Source organism: Pseudorasbora parva, chromosome 3 (genome assembly GCF_024679245.1).
Source record: "Pseudorasbora parva isolate DD20220531a chromosome 3, ASM2467924v1, whole genome shotgun sequence".
NCBI lineage: Eukaryota > Metazoa > Chordata > Actinopteri > Cypriniformes > Gobionidae > Pseudorasbora > Pseudorasbora parva.
In genome coordinates, this window is record NC_090174.1 from 29570741 (window position 1) to 29585615 (window position 14875).

A 14875-nucleotide genomic window follows, 5' to 3' on the forward strand; every position below is an offset into this window, starting at 1 on the left:
AAGATTTAGTTAAGTAAAGTAGTGTTACACACGAGCAGCTCATGACTCATTTCTGTTCAGAATACTGCACTTCTGCACAAGCTGTGAGTTTAACATTTTTACACTAATCCTGACTTGTGCAACTTTGTACACATTTGTTTCTTAGTTGTATTATTAGTTCTTACTTTGCTAAAAATAGATATTATTCCTGATTATGGAATAGCTTTCTGCCCACCCAATTAGACTAATAAAGTAATGATTAAAAAAACACAAATGCTTGATCAAGGGCCCGGTCCGAGGATAGTGCCGGGAAATCTCGGCCCTGCCCGCGGGTCGGTTTGGGTCAGGTTCGGGCTCGGGCAGGGAATATAAACTCTAGTATACGGTGATTAAAAGCTACAGCAATTAATCCCAACATGAACATTTGATACAGTCACATGCTTACTCAGATTTCAAATTACGTTCATTTTATTATGAAATTCAAAAACATACATTTTGTTAAGTTCAAAAGAAGCGGCATTGTGGAGCACACATGAACTGATCTTCTCTTTCGCCTTAATACCAGTTACAGCGCAAATTAAACATGAATATCTGAGAGTGTGTTAAAAGATACAGTGCAATGTACTGAAATCTGTAACATGTCTCATAGAATCGCTCAATCAGTGTTTCAATCATGGAAAGACGTCAGTAAAACAGTTTGTAAACAAACGTCATGTAGAGCTATATTTACCTAAAAAAAAACTACCCTATCCAGGGTCCATAAACACATTAGTCAGCTAGAAAAATGTACTCTATAGAGGAGCACTCTATAGAATACTAATATATTTTGCTAAATATATGCTTCATATTATATTCATTATAATCAAAAAAAACTTTTTTCCAATATTTAATGCATGTTTGAATAAATCTGGCATGTTTTTTTGACAGCCACCATTTAAATGCGTATGTATGTGTGTGTGTATATGTATATGTATATGTATATGTATATATATATATATGTATGTATGTATGTATGTATGTATGTATGTATGTATGTATGTATGTATATATATATATATATATATATATATATATATATGTATGTATGTATATATGTATATATGTATATATGTATATATATATATATATATATATATATATATATATATATATATATATATATATATATATATATATAAATAAAGCATTTATTTAGAAATAGGACTATGTAATTGTAACGTTAATATTATAACTTTACTATAATAACTATAAAAACATCATTGAGTGTAATTTAAGTGTTTATCTTGTTTTTAAACAAAAAAGTACTGTGTGACAAATCAGGACAGAATTGGTCACTGAGGATAAAAGAGACGGAATAAAACAGCAGATGAAAAGGGAATGTGTCTTTCTCGTTTACTTGTGATCTGATCAATCAAAATGCATCTTAATACCAGGTGTAAAAAGGCATTAAGATAAGTTTTAAGTGCAGTGCTCATGGAAGAATTGCATCTTTCTTGAGGCAATTATTATTTTTTAAGTAGAGAGAGATTCAGCTGTTCTGATGCAGTGGGAGGACTCATAAGAGAGGCCGCGATGTTTGTCTTTGGGCATGTTATGCATCAGCAGAGAGATCTTGTTCAGTGTGCAGGGTTTGCTCCTTTTATGAGAGGGAATGTAAACTTTTTTTCTTTTTTTTGCAGGAATCAGATGATGAGAAAGAAGCTGATTCTGTTTTTCAAGAGAAGGAACCATGCACGCAAACAGAGGGTAAGTGTCCCTTGTGCAGTGGCAGAGCTCCATCCGGAGAGGTGACTGAAGTTACAGAGAAACTAGAATATTTTTTGGTGAATCAGTTTATTAAACACAATCCTGCATGTCCATTTTCACACAATTCTATTTTAATGTTTTTACAGACTCTTTTTTTGTTGTTGTTGTTGCACAAACTTAATCTGCTTTCATGTGTGGAAGAAATTTCACTGTGCACTTGGCAATTACACGTTCAGTTATTGCTTACAGGCAGATCAGTTAAAGGCCTAGTTCACCCAAAATTGAAAATGATCCCATAGTTTACTCTCCCTTGAGCCATTCTAGGTGTATATGATTTTCTTCTTTCTTTCAAACACAATCAGAGTATATTAAAAAATATCCTGCCTCTTCCAAGTTTTATTATGGGATGATACCTTGTAGAGCTGCACGATTAATCGTTAAAGACCGCAATCTTGATTCAAACGTCCACGTGATCTTATCCCTAAATGACCACGATTCTGCGATTCCCATTGTGTGCTTCATCTAAGTGTGAACAGTGCATATTTTAGAGCGCCCCATGTTAATAAAGTCGGGGAGCAGAGCGAGCATTTCAGATCATCACACCGCAACATTAAAATCTTCTTTTGTGCTGCCGTTCATCCAGAGACAGCAGCTGCCATGTAAATTTACAGTATGATATGTCAGTGTCTTTCTTCCTCTGTTTTTGTCTCTTGTAGTCCAGGACTGTTGAATGGTTATCTTTTCTTTGAATCCTGTTCCAAAAATAAGCTGCTCTAGACGCACGGAAGCATTTTGATTACTGTGGGGGGGTCGCAGGGTATAGGAAGGTATAGTTCAGTGCAATCGCTTGTTAGTAGACTGGTCGGTCAGGCCTGCTGGACCAAGAACAGTCAGAATGGTGCAATGGCCGAAAGCCAAGAGGAAGTTTAACTGTACAGAGAGACAGAATAACAAACAATTTTTTGTTCTGTGTGCTCCAGTATAGACAGAAGTGCACTTAAGTCCTGATCACGACTCCTCTTGATGAACATCTTTATTCTTGCTCACTCCCTCTCGCTGTCTTTGCCTCAATTTATCTTCTTTTGTCTCTTTCTGTCCATCCTTTAGGCTTATGTGACATGGACGGCCAAGAACATTACAGATAATACAAAGTTATTACAATATACAAGTTAACGGAGTGGAATGGAATTAACAGTGCAGTGTATTTCCTGCTTCCCACATATTCTCATGTTGATATGGAACCAATCCGTGCTGCTCCGTTCTTCAGAAGAACTGTATTGATTATATCAAAGCTCAGGTTTTTTTAAAAAGTTTTTTGGGCTTATCTAGTCAATAAAAAGCAGAAATGTAAACAGGCTTTTGAATATTTTGCATTTACATTTTAATAGAAGGAGAACTTTGGAAAGGTTGTACAAAAACCTTATTTTTTGCTGAAAAATAATGTAATTTTATAGTTGTACTTCCGATTGCATTACAAACATTAGCATTATTTAATGACTGTTACTTGAATAAATACTAGTGCTCTCAGAATTAGTGCATTAACATTACTTTTTTCAGTCTAACGAGTAAAAAAGCGCAATTGCCACAGAGTCCGTTTTTTCTGTCATCCTCGGAGCTAGCGTTGCATTATATGATCACGCTTGTATTCATGCAAATGCTTTTAAACCATTCAAGTGCGACGAGACAAAAGAGAATGCTCTGGCTGTGAATGTCCTGTCCATGTGACACAATGTACAGAAAGGCACAAACTAGTTTCGTGCGCAGACAGGGTGCCAGAAAAGCCTTCTCCTTAGCACTTAAACAAAGCTCATAAAATGATGCCAAAATGTATGTTCTATCAAGTATTCTCATATGAGCAAACTTAAATGAGTTAAACAACATCTTAAATAAACTTAGAGCTGTGAGAAAATTAGATTCGCATCATGTTCGGCAGCAGCAGGTCCTAAAGTGGCAGCAGCCGAAAAAAACAGTTGCTGTAATGTCTGCCATTGCTATTAATGCATGATAATCAAAGAACAAAAGTAACAGAGAAAATTGTAGCTTTAATGAAGATTAATCTATATTTAATTTATTATTTATGCAGTTCATATTGTTTGATAACTTCATTCAGTTTCTGTATATTTACTACCTGTTAGACGGTTATGAAGGCCACAGGTAAATATGACATGTATTGTGACGGGTTTATGTGAAGATTGTTTTAGGTTCACTTAAATTATTATTAATTTTTTATAATCTATTCTTCTTTTTCTTTCGGCTGTTCCCTTCAGCGGTTTGCCACAGTGAATCATCTGCCTCCATCTAGTCCTCTAGATTTTTTTATCTATTAAATGTTGAAATTGATATAGCTTTCAATTATACAAAAAAATACATTGAGACATCAGTAGCAGTTTTAGTATCAGTGAGACTGGCCTTCATTCATAAAAAGATGACATTACAACAAATATAAAAAATATACTGTCTTTGTTGTTTCTACATCAATAATTTTAAATTATTACACTATGAAAAAAATTAAATCACAATTTCAGAATTTATTATCATCGTTTGACAGCACTAATACATACTGATCACTTGATTAAATAGTCAAATTGCTTGATTCCCATAATAATTAGTTTATTAGCTACATAATAAGCGATGGGTGTCTTGTGTTCAAGTAGGAATTGATTTGATCAGTTATTCTCAGTGTTCAGAAAAAAGTTCCCAAACGTCATCTAATGTTTTTTAGTGTAACTGCTTTGTAAGAGTTGATCAGATAGATTGACTAATTTAATGTCAACTTTATTAAAATATAAGCTTTTGTTTTATTTCGCTTAAATGTTTTCTGTTCTTTCCTTAGGAGCAGAAAATTTGCCAGCGGTATGATGAGCTGATGACCGAGTGGGAGAAAAAAGTTGAGCGGATGGAGAACAACCCACGGCGTAAAGCCAAAGAGAGTCGCACGCGTGAATACTATGAGAGGCAGTTTCCTGAAATCCGCAAACAGCGCGAGCAACAGGAGCGCTTCCAGAGGTCAGCCAGGCCCCCCAGTTTCCATGATGACCCAATGAACGCTCAGTCATGCACACACTCTCACCGGTATTGCTTTTCCCTGACCGATTTGTGCTCTGTCCTGACTCAGCAGTTAGCCAATCAGCATTGAGGATCCTGTGGGTGCTAGGGTCAGATGTCAGGATGTGATAGTTCCTCGTACAGAGGTTGCAGGGCTTCCCTGAATTACAGGGAACTCTTTCTGGAACACCACTAAAGCAGAACTGAAGAACAGTTATATACCATTGACCTCGATTCACAAAAAACAGTTGTTTTGCTGATAGAAAAAAAACTTATTGAGCAAAGTAGACAGTTTATAGATATTCCAGTATAATATTGCATGAAACTTTTGGAAGTATTGATTTCTTACTTGGACTTATTCACCAAAACAATACTAGAGAGGAGAATTAAACAATTTAGCTGATTTTTGAAGTTAACAATTCTTTATTACACTTTGTTATATATGACCAAAAAGTTAATAATGAAGTATTGTCATGTAATTTAATCAGTATGCCCACAACTGGTCTGGTCTTATAACTTACTGACTGAATCAGTCAATTCAAGCTAATAACTAATTAGTTTACAACTTTTTGAATAATTAGTTTGATTTGCATTCAATTTTTTATTTTAGTCGGACTAAAGCTTTAAATTGTACCAGTTAAGGGTGGACATATGACCACAATTTTATTTCTTCACATTAGCAATTTTTGATAACAATAGTTTCAATAACTAATTTCATGACAGTTATTTTTTTTATTTTTGTTGTTACAAATTTGAACAAATTCACAAACAAAAGACAATAATACAAAATAAGTAGGCAGATGAAATAAACAATGCTTCAGGAAACAGTTTTTCAGTTTTTCAGTACAATAGGCCTATTTAGCATATAATTAAAAATTCTTGAATAGAATAAAAGAAATGACAGAAATGTAATTATCAAATGTTAAATAAAACACTGCATAGTCTTTATGAATGAAATATACATTGATTTTTATTAAAGCTACATAAGTGATTCAGTCTTTCGTTTGTTTTTTGATTAACATTGCCAGTTCACTTTAAGACTGAATGTACCATTAATATTCCAGGGCTTATTCCAGGGCATTATCTGTCTGCCCACCCATCCCTCATAAAGGTTGCAGGACTTGGGTCTATAGTTCCATTCATTCAGATCAAGCATCCAACTTTACAAAATGCTGTTTGCCTGCCTTGATTGTTTAGACAAGCCAGAGTATGTAGCTATTGTTGCTGGAACAGTCTCTAAAGCAGAGAACTTTTGAGCTCATGAATAGACCCAGAGGAATCTTGCCAAAAGCTGTAACCGCTGCTTCAAAGACTTTTTGTGGGAGTAGAAACAGGGTGGGACTCTGGTCTGGTAGCTTGCTTGGGAAAGTGCTGTTACATGGTACAGAGAAAACAAAGCCAGGAACAGAGAAAAACTTTCTTTAACCATGCTTCATCTTTCCTGTCTTTAGGGTGGGCCAGAGAGGGACAGGCCTGTCTGCCACCATCGCAAGAAGTGAACATGAGATATCAGAAATCATTGATGGCCTCTCAGAACAGGAGGTAAACTACTAGTTTTACTATCTGATGTATAGCCTGAAATAAACTTCGATCCATACAGAAAAAAAATGTATGGATCGAAGTTTATTTCCGAAGTTTATCTTTCCCCCCCCCCCCCCCCCCCCCCCCCCACACACACACACACTTAGACAGGATACAGAGGGACTGAAGGGACAGAGACCATCCACAATTTTTTTGTTTTGTTTTATGCACAGTTTAAAGCTAGGGTAGGCAAAAAAATTGAAAATTGATGCTTAGGTTGAAAGCATCTTCACATCCTGATAGCAATATAACAAATTAAGTTATAAAAGAAAATGTATACTAGGAATTGAGCATTTTTACAAAAAATGCTATTAATGCTCAAATTAATCTGCAGCTGTCAGGTGGTATAAGTCAGAACTCTCAGAAAATTCTAAGTTTACAAGTTGTAATTACGAGCTCTACAAGAACATGAACGCTTTTTACAAGTTGCAATATGTTCATTTCGGCTTGGTGCAAAGACACCTTTACAAAACCATTTTACTTTCTAATGATAACTGTAAATTAGTTGTTCACATTCATTTTTATTGTAATATTTTGTGCTTTGCTAGGGAGAGAGCTCTGAAAGAGGGTGGAAACTTTTCCCCTTTTATGCATTAAAAGCTAGCTTGCTATTGCTAGCCTCTAAAACTTCCCATCCTAGCTTTAGGATGGGACCATTGGTAGTGGTTGAGGAGATTCCCCCTTCTATGTAAAGCGATTCGAGTGCCTAGAAAAGTGCTATATAAATGTAATTAATTATTATTATTAAGAGTGGGCTTATTTAAAAGATCGTTAAAGAGACACAAATCAAATATTTGGTGTTGTACAGAAAGCACTAAAAAAAATTAGAAGTAATGTGTGTAGACTTGAACATAATTTCTCTTTGTCCTGTGTTTCACAAAAAAATAAACAGACAAAGAAAAGGAAAGTCCAGTATACAGATTATTAAAACCACTCCTACTTCCATAAGTTGAGATGCAATCTGAAAATCTTATTGGAGCTTATTTATTATTCGCAATTCACAATTTCCGTGTGCAGCATGCATCAGACAATTAGTGAATGGACTGTTGGTGTCCCGTTGGTGGCTGAGACTAGAGTAATGTAATTAGTGCTGAGACCCATCCTGGATCTCAACACCATTTTTTGTCTCTCAGAACAATGAGAAGCAGATGAGGCAGTTGTCCGTCATTCCTCCCATGATGTATGATTCCGAACAGCGGAGAGTAAAATTTATCAACATGAATGGTCTGATGGATGACCCAATGAAGGTCTACAAATCCCGCCAGTTCATGAATGTCTGGACCGAACACGAGAAGGAGATCTTTAAAGAAAAGTAAGTAACTGTGGCTCATGTTGAGTGAGAGTGGTTCATTTTCTCATCTTTGTCTCTTCTGTGGTGCAGGTTTGTGCAGCATCCAAAGAACTTTGGGCTGATCGCTTCATTTCTGGAGAGAAAGGTGGGTTTTCTTTTTTTGTGATTCAGTTTAGTATGGTGGACTAACTGGATGTTCACTGGATGTTCACCAATGGATGTTGGAACTAAAGCACTGTTTTACTCTGATTACACCTCCCCACCTACAGACAGCTTTTTTGTTGCATTTAAAGTGATAATTCACTCAAAAATTAATATTAAAAGTGTATCTCCTTACCCCCCCCCCCGGGCATCTAAGATGTAGGTGTGTTTGTTTCTTCAGTAGAACACAAATGAAGCTTTTCAACTCCAAAAGTTGCTCATATAATGCATGCCAATGGGGTGCATTTCTATGAGAGTAAAAAACATAATTATACGAATCCATATTAAACCCTATGGCTCGTGGCGACACATTAATGTCTTAAGGCATGATGTGTGTAGATGAATCTCATCTAGTATTCCCAATGCCATTACTTCCATCAAGTTAGGTCAAAAACCTGCTGCGATCATAGATATATTTACATGCCTCATCGACCGATCCAAGCAGGCACTATTGAGGATTCTATAATATAATATAATATAATATAATAATATAATATAATATAATATAATATAATATAATATAATATAATATAATATAATATAATATAATATATATCACGCTGGGTTTTTGACCTTCTTCGACGGAAGTAATGGCATTGGGAATACTAGATGACATTCGTCTGATATGAGGTAAAAAATAAAAAATACTATTATCGTCTTCTGTCTTAAGACATTAATGTGTTGCCAAGAGCCACAGGGATTAATGTAGATTTGTACATTTCTGTGTATTTTACTCCCATAGAAATACACCCCATTGGCATGCATTATACAAGCACCCGTTGGAGTTAAAAAATCTTCATTTGTGTTTTACTGGAGAAACAAACACACCTACATCTTCGATGCAGTGGGAGTAAGCAGATAAACATCAAAATAATTTTTGGGGGGTGAACTATCCCTTTAATGCTATTTTCTTTTCAGATTCACCCCAAAGTGATGCAGCTGTATTTGTATTTTCTCTCTCCCTGTGTGCAGTGTGTGTCTGATTGTGTGCTGTACTATTATTTGACTAAGAAGAGTCAGAACTATAAAACTCTTGTCAGACGAAATTTTGGAAATCGGCGACGAAGGAATCAGGTATTTAAAAAAATACTTTTTTCTTCACTTGTGCACTTTTCTCTTACTCAAAGCATGGATATGCAGGTATTCTTTGCATATAGAAAATTAGCATAATGTGCATGGTAATGCGTACTGTATACTGCAGCAATAGTAAGAGTAGTGTGGTAGTGTGCTTCTCTGAACAGCCTTTGGCTTTCAGCAGCCCATCAGGATTATTGATTATTTTGTTTCAAAATGACTGCATTTGCATAAACTTTTCGGAAAAAAATTAAGTGCTTTGTGGTGTTGTGTATTGTGCAGTAAATATCTACTAATAATTCAAAGTTTAGTAAAAAAAATAAAAAATAATTTAAGAATGTATCAATTAGAAAATGTGTCAGTATCCACATTATTATTAGGTAACACAACATTGATGATGATGATGATGATGATCGATCGATCTTGAGCAGCAAATTAGCATATCAGAATGATTTCTGAAGGATCATGTGGCACTTGAAAATACAGCTTTGCCTTAACAGGAATAAATACAACTTCTTTTTTTTTTCCTTTTCTTTTTTTTAACCTTTTTTTTTTTTTTTTTTAATGCGGCCTTAGTGAGATCTAAGAAAAACATGAAAACTTACCAGCCCAAACGTTTGAATGGGAGTGCATTAATCTAGTGTGCACAAATTAAAGTTACATTATGGATGTTGTCAATATTAACAGTAGGGCTGGGCGATATGACGAAATATATCGTCTGGACGATAGAAAATGTCTATCGTTTTATATAAGGCTCTATCGCTTACGCCACGATAAGGTGTTTATGGCAGAATTTTACGTCAAGATGCACCTCACGCCACGGCATGCCCATGCAATACATAAACGCGCTTCCTCTGTCTCTCTCTCGTTCTCTCACTCACACACACACACGCGCTGCAGCCTCCCTTCCACTCACGTCACTTTTTTAAAAATCCCCCACAGCGCGAAACACGAGTCCCGCAAATGCGCCGCAGAGGAGCTTGTTTGTAATCAGAGGACAAATGGCTCCTTAGTTTCGAAATGGTTTAGGTACAAGGTGATCGCGTTGAAAATAAAGGCGTTTGTCCAGCGTTAGAAGCTCATTTGAAACATTGCCGCGGCTCATTTAAGAAAATGACAGCTCCGAAGAGACGCCGCTTTAGTTTGAGGTAGTGCTAACAATAATAAAGAAAGACGATCTACACCTTATGTATTACCACTGAAATGAAGATGTAATATATTTCCAAATGTAAGCCCATCTTAAGCGAAATGCATGCTTCATCCTGTCGTCTGCTCTGGCTCTAACCTCGAGTGTTTACTTTTTGCAAACCTTGTGAGCGCGCAAACCCAAACGCTGTGACCTCGCGCCAAATGTTTTTATTGGTTTATTAAGTACAAACAGGCGAGTTATGAAAAATTGAGTGCGAGGGATATGTTCAATCACACAAAAAGATTTTGGAATGAGATGGCCAACTGTAGTAGCGTTTAGTCCACTGTCTATAATAGCCTAATTTAAAAATCACTTTTTTATTTATTTTAACTGACAACTTTGATCGGTTAACGTTGATACGGTCAGCCATCGGTCAAACGTTCATCGGTAAACATCCCTAGGCAGGTGTTAACTTTACTAACAGTCTTGCTTTAAAAAAAGGTTCTAAATAAAATAAAAATGTAGTCCATACTACCTTTATTTGTTTTGTATATCATTTCAAACTGCATTTCCACATTGCAATTTTGTATAGACTATTCATAAACTGAATTAATAGAAAGGTTGCTATATCGTTATGTATATCGTTATCGGGATATCAAATGAGCTATATCGGGATATGAAATTTTGGCCATATCGCCCAGCCCTAATTAACAGTTACAAATCCAGTAAAGTAGTCTTTACTGATGCTCACTTCATAATGACATTCACTGAAACCGCATTTTGAGTAGGTAATATTGTTTTTCCACTCTCAAGTTTGTTTGCTGCTGTTGTTGCAAGCTGTTATGTGGGGATTAGTGGAATTTGCATTCATTTTTGTGATCACAAACAAGCATAAGGGCTGTTTTGAGATGCCGTTTTAGTACACAAGAAGCCCCCTAGTGTTCAGTATGCACTGTTACAACATCTGCATCTCAGTCTGAGGAATCGTGTGTGTGTGTGTGTGTGTGTGTGTGTGTGTGTGTGTGTGTGTGTGTGTGTTTTCAAATGGCTCTGTTTTGAATGTGATGTTATTTTTTATTTTTTTAAGAAAGGGGGGTGTGTTTGAATCATGCTTAATGTGAGCTTGTGCTTTTTTCTTTTTCATGAGAGGGTGTGTTTTGTGGTTGTTTTTGTACGCTGTTGACGCTGTCTTATGGAACTTAGAACTTAGAACAAGCTGTGTGTGCGCACGCAGGTTATCGGGCAAAAATGCATCTGTGCTTTGAGAGTCTCTCTCTGATTTATGGAGGGCTGCACAGCTTTCCAGGAATCTGTTTTATCTGTTTGGCACAGCCGAAAGGCTCCATGCTGCTGTCAGGGACCACAGAGGGAAAGGAGAAGAACATGAGAGTTTCAGAGTCCAACTTTAAAGCCGTTTGAGTGCAGTAGCTACAGCTTCTCCACTTTTACATGCATATAAAACACTGTGTTTCAGGAGGGTGAAATCTGGCTGTGGTGGCATCCAAATCAGGTTATCTCATTGTGACATGGACAAACAATTTCAAGTAAACATGAAATTGAAACATGCACCATTTACTTTCTTAATCTGTGTTCAAGTTCTTAGATTGTATTTGATTCATCAGTTCAGGTTTTAAATAAATCATAATCTTTCATTAAAATCAGTTGTTCTACCTCTGAAAGAAACTTCCTTTTCTCCGGACATCACCTAGGCAGCACAGGCTATTGGTTAATCAAATTTACCCAAGCTATTTAGGCATTGTTTTAAGGCGCTGTTGTAAATAAAAGTAACAGATCTTAAAATCTTGCCAATAGTTAATGTAGTTATTTATATACTATTTAATTCTAATCTAATAAGAGAAACAATGCCTTGATGCTTTCGAGATGTCAATGTCTCAGTCAAAAAGTTTGTGTTTGTGGGGAAGGGGAAGGGGCTAAAACTCAATTATGATGTAAAATGGGTAGTTAATACAATAATATTTAAACTATCACAATTTATTTGGATATTTTTACATTTGGTTAATAAAACGCATACTGCAATGGAAGTTAAAGGGATAGTTCATTAAAAAAATTAACTATCCCTTATCCCTTATATATTGCGGAATATAAAAGGATTTTTTTCTTTTTTTTATTTCCTTTTATATTCCACATAAGAAAGTAAGTCATGCAAGTTGGGAACAACACAAGGGTGAGTAAATGATGACACAATTTACATTGTACAAGAGTTGAAGAAAGAAAGTTTGTGAAACTGAAAAGTTATATTTATTAATTTGGTTGGACAACATGTGGTTCGGCCAAAAAACGTATTATTATTGTTATTTTTTTATTGCTCAGTGAAATATTGTAATGTCTGGTATTTTTGTGTGATTGCTAAGCACTATGTTGGGAGCTCTTGATTTTCTCAGTATCCAGTTTTCACTGTGTGTGAAATACTACAGAGTAGCGACATTGGTATTGTGATAATGCAATCTTGTCAATCTGATTAAATGAACAAAATTATTATTTTATTTTTTCCAAATGTATTTATTTTAATTATTCCAAAAAAATTCTTCCCCCAAATCCTTACTCGCATCTCTCCCCTGGTCTGTTTTCAGTGGGGGTGCTTTAAAACGTTTTCTCTCATTTTCTGTACTAATACCTGATAACATTCTTAACCGTGATGATATTTTATATCTTATATCACCTAATTGCTGCTGATTAATTTCAGCATTGATAGTGTTGACATAAAAGCACAAATCCGAGACTGAGGATGTGAACTGCTCCGGTTAGAGCGGTTATAGCTGGTTGCTATCTCGTAATTACGGTTACAGCATGGCATGAATGCAGCATTAGCTCGTTGTTTTGGTTCAGGAGGAACTGTAAAAGGTGGCTTCTGTTTGTTTGTGGCCTGTATGCAGTGATTGGATGAAAAAATGTTGGTCCTAGGACTTCCACAGAAGATACATGTACATGTTTTAATATTTAGATGACTTCTGTTATTGATTGCTATCAAGGATTTGAGAGTTTGAGACAAAAAAAATTGTTAAACAAAATTGCTAATTTAAAACGTAGTAAATGCTGTTAACCCAGCCTCCGCTTGATACATCTTGAATATTTTTATACTTATGAGATGAGATTCTACATGGCCTGTCTAACTCGATTAGCCCTCTGTCGCCTGTGTGTGCGAGCAGCTGCTGTACGGAATGGGCATTAATTACAGCTATATTTCAGCCTATCTAAACAGCGCCTGATAAGAGCGTGTATAACAGAGGACTTCTGTGAACACCGCTGCCATGCTGATCACAAGCCAAGGCTGCGGGTCATTGAAAGCATGTGTCTTTGAGTCAGGAGTTGAGCTGCAGTAATGAGATGATGATCTGATCTTTTCCACACACACACACACTGCCTGACCCTTCAGCCACCAGTAGTCCCAGGCGTTTTCATGTGCATATGTTGCTGTAAGTGTTTCCTGGTGTCTTTTTAGCTAACTGGATATATACAGCACAGTCATAGTTTCCTCTACCACCTGTTGTGATTCTTACGTGTACACACTGATTAAAAAAAAGAGGACAAGCAAGTTCATTTTTTTATCTTATCTTTAAAGCAGGCTCTGTGTGTGTGTGTATGTGTGTGTGTGTTGGGGAGGGGGGAAGGGGGGTCTGTTAACCAAGCTCGTCTGTGTGTGGGTGGAGTGTATGACCCTTAGAGACACATAAAAGTGTTTGTGTCAGTTGAGTTCAGCTTACGTGGAGTTCTGAATGCTGTTCCAAACAATCTTCTGCTCAAGCTTTCTGTTCCTAGAGTCCAGCGAGAATGTTTTGGAGAAAAGGGGAGAGAACAAGCCAGAAGAATATGCACAAGCGAGAAGAACAAACTTTTGTTTCTTTTTCTCTTCATTAAACTGGCAGCCCGTTTGTTCTGCCGTCCCCCCAGAGTTTGTTTTTTTTTTTTTACGGAGAAAGAGGGAGGGTTGGAGAATGTGTGTGTGTATGCGAGACACCCCTCCTAAGCTGCACAGTGGTATGTGCCGTTTGCTCTGACACCAGTGAGAAAGTTGTGGAGCAGCTAGCCGTGCCAATCAAAATCCTGACGGGGCTGGGTTAAGTTCGGTCAGTCTCTTCTCCCCTCCACCCCGCGGGGATTACCTGGGCTGACCCTAGCACCCAGATTAGCTAGCGCTCGCACACATTTTTGTGTGTGCGTAAGTTGGAGATGCCACTGCTTCTTTAGCAGGCTCAAACAACCCTGTGGCGTGCTTTCTCGGAATATGCGCCATTGATCTGTGGAGCCGGGTCCCGCAGCTGAGGATCTGATCCAGGGCAACGCCGCTGTCAGGCTGCCCGAGGCGCGCGCTCCTGCTCAGCCTGTTCCTGTCACTAACTCTGGCCTTGGCTGCACAGCATTCTGGGATATATAATGGGATGAAAAGGACATTCATGAGAAGCAGATAAACGTAGATGAAGGTACCTTATGATTGAGTAAAGGAATTGACTGTTTGTGGAGTAGTTTTTGTGTAGTTTTATGGGCTTTTGTGGTTTGTTTGTGAAGATTGCAAGGTTGTGTACTTTTGCCTAATTGTGTAAGCTGTGGTTGAAGTTATTAATTTACTTATTCATAGTATGCAGAAGGACATTTATGTATTTTTTTGCTAATTATAATAATGTTTTATATTTAATATATTATTTCATTTGTATTATCTAAATGTATTATTTTAAATGATCAGTTACTGTCATCATACCAATATCTGCAGAGTGCACGTATAAAAGCTGTGTGTAGCGGTTGTTAGCTTGGATATGCTATTGCCTTGGTGACATCTACAGGACAGGAGGTGTGCTGCTAATGCATTTTTGCAT

The 14875-nt window shown here is 36.7% G+C and overlaps 1 protein-coding gene across 11 annotated transcripts in view; it reads left to right on the plus strand.

Moving 5' to 3' along the window:
* ncor1 (nuclear receptor corepressor 1) overlaps window positions 1-14875 on the plus strand; it is a 131081-nt gene that overhangs the window by 46172 nt on the left and 70034 nt on the right. For 6 of the 11 annotated variants that reach the window (XM_067438344.1, XM_067438346.1, XM_067438351.1 and 3 more), the window contains exons 9-14: window positions 1659-1725; window positions 4559-4797; window positions 6222-6312; window positions 7485-7663; window positions 7733-7787; window positions 8816-8917. In XM_067438344.1, the coding sequence (XP_067294445.1) occupies window positions 1659-1725; window positions 4559-4797; window positions 6222-6312; window positions 7485-7663; window positions 7733-7787; window positions 8816-8917 (733 nt within the window). Of the gene's footprint in view, window positions 1-1658; window positions 1726-4558; window positions 4798-6221; window positions 6313-7484; window positions 7664-7732; window positions 7788-8815; window positions 8918-13769; window positions 14486-14875 lie in introns of those variants that run through there. The other 5 variants (XM_067438349.1, XM_067438355.1, XM_067438352.1 and 2 more) reach the window with 2 other exon arrangements.